The sequence below is a fragment of the Galeopterus variegatus genome, unplaced genomic scaffold (assembly GCF_000696425.1).
Source record: "Galeopterus variegatus unplaced genomic scaffold, G_variegatus-3.0.2 Scaffold5132, whole genome shotgun sequence".
Lineage (NCBI taxonomy): Eukaryota > Metazoa > Chordata > Mammalia > Dermoptera > Cynocephalidae > Galeopterus > Galeopterus variegatus.
In genome coordinates this window covers 159,955-165,702 of record NW_007731243.1, presented here as the reverse complement: position 1 = coordinate 165,702, position 5,748 = coordinate 159,955, and the positions used below count along the sequence as shown (strand labels likewise).

The 5,748-nt window shown below is 45.5% G+C and overlaps 1 protein-coding gene across 1 annotated transcript in view; it reads left to right on the top strand.

Moving 5' to 3' along the window:
• Nucleotides 1-510: 510 nt before the first annotated feature.
• GTPBP4 (GTP binding protein 4) overlaps nucleotides 511-5,748 on the top strand; it is a gene marked incomplete at its 5' end in the record, with an annotated part of 9,507 nt that continues 4,269 nt past the window's right edge. The window contains 5 exon segments of the mRNA XM_008588969.1: nucleotides 511-600; nucleotides 1,346-1,456; nucleotides 3,599-3,675; nucleotides 3,969-4,320; nucleotides 5,361-5,426. Of these exon segments, the coding sequence (XP_008587191.1) occupies nucleotides 511-600; nucleotides 1,346-1,456; nucleotides 3,599-3,675; nucleotides 3,969-4,320; nucleotides 5,361-5,426 (696 nt within the window).

Sequence of the window (5,748 nt, the reverse complement as noted above, 5' to 3'; positions counted from 1 at the left end):
CCACCAATGTTGGGCTGGCCCGGTGGCACACTGGGTAGAGTGCGGTGCTTGGGAGTGCGGCGGCGCTCCCGCCGAGGGCTTGGATCCCATATAGAGACCGGTCTGCTCACTGGTTGAGCGCGGTGCGGGCGCGACACCGAGGGTTGCGATCCCATTACCGGTTGCGAGAAAAGACAAAAAAAAAGTGGGGGGGGGAGAAACCACCAATGTTGGGCCGGCCCGGTGGCACACTGGGTAGAGTGCGGTGCTTGGGAGTGCGGCGGCGCTCCCGCCGAGGGCTTGGATCCCATATAGAGACCGGTCTGCTCACTGGTTGAGCGCGGTGCGGGCGCGACACCGAGGGTTGCGATCCCATTACCGGTTGCGAGAAAAGACAAAAAAAAAGTGGGGGGGGGAGAAACCACCAATGTTGACAGTAAGCATTCACAACCTCCATTTGCAGAACATCATGGCTTGTTCCTCCGGGAACTGGAGATCAGTAATACATCTCCTTTTCCTTTATGTCCCCAGAAAGTGTTTACAGATCTGCAGGCTGAAGGATTCCCTGTAATAGAGACCAGCACCCTGACTGAGGAAGGTGTTACTAAAGTTAAAGCAGAGGTCAGTGCTTCCTTGAATCAGGTGTCAATCCTTTTACTGTCTTTCTCTTGTTTCAGAAAAGTCAGTCATGGGGAGAAAGATAAGTTTTCTTTCCAGATGTTAGCACTTGGAGCAGCTGCTCAACAGGAATGGTGGGCTAGGGAGAAAGGCAGATCTAGTCACTGTGGTGACACTTGTGTCCTCCCCCCACACAAGTGAACAAGATGCTTTATAGTTTGCACTTAAAGTGGCCACTGTGGCTTTTGCCTTTCTAATATTTCCATAGCAGCTGTAGTGAAACTACATTTATGGGACTGTTCAGAAGTAGAAGGAAAAAATGGTCTGAAAAGTAGGAGCTGCTGGGGGGCGGGGCATTTTCTGTTAGGCTTCACAGGCTGTCCTAAGTGTTTTCTACTTCACTGCTTTATTTTCACTGGAGTAGCAGGGCGATGCTAATGCTTTAGTTTCATCTGGGGTTAGTTGTTGTGACAGAGCCCTGAGGGAGGGCCTGGCATCCAGTTGAGGGGGGCAGCTAAGGTCGCTGAGTGGGACCCGGGGCACTGCAGGCGAGCTCTCCTGAGGGCTGGCCCTTGCCACGAAGGCAGGCCAAAGCCTCTTCCTCCTGTGGGAGTGTGGTCTGCAGCCGTGTTGGTGCCCACAGGAGAGTGCATGGGGGCTGTGGTGTTGGATGCTTCCTAGGTGTGTGGCTGGAAGAGGCTCTTGGAGGGAATCTCTGACTTTGTGCCTTGTTTTTGTACTTTCCCAGGCCTGCGACAGGCTGTTGGCTTATCGAGTGGAAACCAAGATGAAGGGAAACAAAGTGAATGAGGTGCTGAACCGCCTGCACCTTGCGGTGCCCAACAGGAGAGATGACAAGGTGAGAGCCTGGTGCACACAAACGCAGACGCATCTCAGAAGTGGTCTGTGCTTCTCATTCATGGTAAAGCTCTGCATATACAGTCCCGTGCTGCTCTGTGACATTTTGGTCAGCAACAGACCACATACACCATGTGGTCCCGTGAGATTACAAAGAAGCTGAAAAATTCCTGTCACCTCTTGACATTGTAGTGTTGAAACATTGTAGCACATTTACTTTATTTTATAATAAATTTAGTGTGGCCTAAGTGTGCTATGATTACAAAGTCTGTAGTAGTGTACAGCAGTGTCCTGGGCCTGGATACACACACTCCACACACTCACTGACTCACCCAGAGCAACTGGTCCTGTGAGCTCCATTCATGCGAAGTGCCCTCCGTTCTTACCTTTCATACCGTGTTTCTCCTGCACCTGTTCTGTGTCAGATGCCCAGACACTTGCTCAGCACATACGGTATAGGTCTGTAGCCCAGGAGCCTAGGCCGCACTATACTGCCTGGGTGTGCGGTTGGTTTGTGCACGTGCATGCGATGATGCCGGCATGATGACGAAGTCATGTAGTGATGTGATTCTCAACACGTGGCTCTGCCCTCAAGCATCACGTGACTACACATGGTAAAGAGTGAAAAGGTGGAGAAGAGAGTGCAGCAGCATGCACACCTGCTTCTGTCCCCACCACAAGTAGCTCCTTCTGACAGCCTCTCTTGTCCTTCCAGAAGTGTTTTTTTTATAGAGAAGGGTATTTAAAAATTTTTTTTTAAACAGATGGAAGTGTATTTTATTTTTTGAAGTTTTCATCTTTCTAGTGCAAATAGCGCTGGAGTGCACATCTGTATGCATTAGTCTCAATGTTTTATTGTAAATATATTTGTGAATTTCAAGGTGTGGCACTGAAATGTTGGCATCCTCCGGAAGTGCCTTTCTAGTTTACATTCCTCTGGTAGTGTGAGAGTTGTGTTTCCCGTATCCTCAACAGTGTCAGATGCTGACTTCTGTCAGTCTAGTAGTTTAAAGGTAGTTTTATTGTTGTTACATGTCTCTCAATTTCAACTAGTGCAGTTGAGCACTTTTTATGCTTGTTGAACATTTTTCATGTTGAACATTTTTTATTCTTTTGGGCCTTTTCAGTTCATCGGGCTGTTTACATTTGTCTCATTGATTTATAGTTTTTATATTAAGGAAATCAGATACTGGTCGTGTGTTCTATAAATACTTCTTTCTGTTTTTGTCACTTGCCTTTTAGTTTTTGATACCTTTCTTTAAACCTCAAATTATACATTTTAAAACTACTAATATATATTAACATTTTCTTTATGGCTGCTAGGTTTGGGGTCATGCATAGAAAGGCATACCATCTATTCCAGAAATAGTTTTAAAAGTATCTTTTTCTTCTACACTTTTATGGTTTTTTTGTTTGTTTGTTTTTTTAAAAGATGACCGGTAAGGAGATCTTAACCCTTGACTTAGTGTTGTCAGCACCACGCTCTCCCAAGTGAGCTAACTGGCCATCCCTATATGGGATCTAAACCCATGGCCTTGGTGTTATCAGTACCACACTCTCCCGAGTGAGCCACAGGCCGACCCTATGTTGTTTTTTTAAAAAATTTACCTCTTTTGAATGGAAGTCCTTTGTGTCATTTTGTTGTGAGGGAGGTGTGGTAGATATCCAGCTCTGTGTTCAAGTTATCCAGCTCTGTGCTCATTTATCTCAGAACTGCTGGTTGTGTATTTTGTCTTTCCACTGCATTCTCATACATGCTTGGGTTTATGTCCGAATTTCTCTGCTGTTATTTCTCCTGTATCACTTTCTTCTTCCATAATTTTTCTTGATAATCTTGATATTTGTTTCTTCTAAATAAACTTTTTAAAAGAAAGTGTATCATTATTCAATGTAATTGATTTTTACCAATTCCTCCTTTTCCCCCCTCCCTTCTAAATAAACTTTAGGATTGGCTTGTGGCATCTTCCTGGCCCCCTGGCCCAAACTGGTCTTAAAACCCACTCCTCTTTTCCACAATAATCTGTTCATTTTTAATTGGCGTGGGTGCGGTTTTATAAATATAAAACCTTGCAGACAGAATCATTTTAAGTTTCCTTCCTATTCAGCAAGGTGTTTCACGTGATTTCCAATACTGCCTTCTCAGGAGCGGCCCCCGTTCATCCCAGAGGGAGTGGCATCACGCAGGGAGAGGATGGGGACTGAGGAGCCCAGGAGGAAACTGTGCCTTTGCCATAGTTGATCTCCCTGCTTTTCCAGTCTCTTTGCCTTTGCATCCTGTGGTCCACACTTGCAGACATGAGAAGCCACGTGGCTCCCTCTTTAGACTCTCCAGCTGTGCCCGTGCACCCTTCTGCTGCGTGTCCTGTCCAGCTTCCTGAGCACCATGTGGGGCCCTGCCTGACCACACTCCCTCTATGCTTCTCACCCAAGTTGTGGTGTGCACAGCTGCCCGGTGTGGTAGACATGTGCATGTCTTTAAAGTTTCGTCTTTATCTTCTCAACTTTGTAGCCAGTGAGGTTGGGTTTGGGGTGGTATTAAGAATGCATAAAAGGGATATTTATCAGAATTTAGCTTATTTCATATATCTGCTGGGAGTGTTGGAATGAGGGAACACATTTTTAGCCTTGGAGTCTGATTGTTTTTAAAAATCATGACTGTTTTTAAAGAAACTGGAAGAGTTAGAAAAAGAAGAAGAGCTGAGAACAGCTGCTGGAGAGTATGACAGTGAGTCTGAAAGCGAGGACGAGGAGATGGTGGAAATTCGACAGCTGGCGAAACAAATTAGAGAGAAAAGGAAGTTGAAGATTCTGCAGTCCAAAGAAAAGGACACACAGGGACCCAGGATGCCTCGAACTGCTAAGAAGGCAAGTTATGTGTCTTTCCAAAGAGGCATAGCCCAGGTGTTGTGTATTAGGTTCTTGTGCAGCCATTGCTAAACACAACTTTTCAGCCCCTTGTGGCCATAAGATTGCACAGACTTTGTTTTATTGGTGTAAATCGACTTGCAAGATTGTTAGAGTCTTGATAATGTTCTCATGCACTTTCTTGGTGACTTTTAGCTCCAGGTTCAGCACTGTTAAAGATACAGTCATTTTGCAGTTGAACAAATTAAAATTTGATTTATGATCCAGAGAAGTTTAAAGCCATCGATTGACATTTTCTTATTCTTTAATTTTTGTATTAGTCAGAACTCTTAACTTTTGCAATTTAGAGAAACCTAACCCAGTCAAACTTAAACACAAAAGGCAGTTTATTGGTTCCTATAACTGGTTAGGGTGGGGAGAGTCGCATGTTAGGCAGGAATGGATCAGACGGCGTCAAGACTCTTCCTACCTCAGCTCTGTCTTTGTTGGGGCATCATTCCCTCTGCTGCATGTCAGGATAGTAGGTCAGGCCTAGGTAACGTGCACACCCTTGTAGCCATGCAGGCCTTGTGATATCCCCCCTGGACTAATAGGAAGTGGGCGGTAAGAGAGGGGCAGTTCCTCAAGAACCAAGACAGCATGCAGGGCAGTTAAAATGTAATGGGAGGGGGAGGAAAATTACTCGATATGACAGACGTCTCTCAATGGGTATTTATGTGTTTGAAGATACTGTTCTTATATGATGGCTGGTGACCGGTTATTGGCAGATTTGGGCAGTTTTGTATTTCTCCCATAGTGCTCAGTGGTCTCTGGGGGTTGAGATGTTGGGACATTGCATCTGTCTAAGGGCATGTTGCTAACCTCAGCTCTAGTATCATTATATGAGGGAGACAGTCACTCTGCTCCCTGGGTGGTTGGGAAGAATACAAGGACATGCCGTGTACATCCTATCCTGCCTTGCACACAGCAGTTGCTCAGTAAATGTTTAACGTGTCATTAGACTAATGTTGCTTAAAACAAGTATCTTTTTTCCTTTACAGGTTCAGCGGACAGTTTTGGAGAGTGAGATGCGTAGTCTTGGTGTTGACATGGATAATAAAGACAATGTAAGTGTGTAGGAACAGTTTCAGATATTTATGTGGCTGGATACAACTTTGTTAATAAAGGAAACCAGAGTCTTAGAAACCTGTGGGAATACAAAGTTGACTTAAAAATTACAGGGAAAAGAAATTAGAACTTCCTCTGTTTCTGCTGAGGAGATTTATTTGCGTGGAGTCTGGTTAGAAGTGATGGACTGGGCCAAGCCCGTGGCGCACTTGGGAGAGTGCGGCGCTGGGAGCGCAGCAGTGCTCCTGCTGTGGGTTCGTATCCTATATAGGGATGGCTGGTGTGCTCACTGGCTGAGCGCAGTGCAGCCGGTCTCAAAAA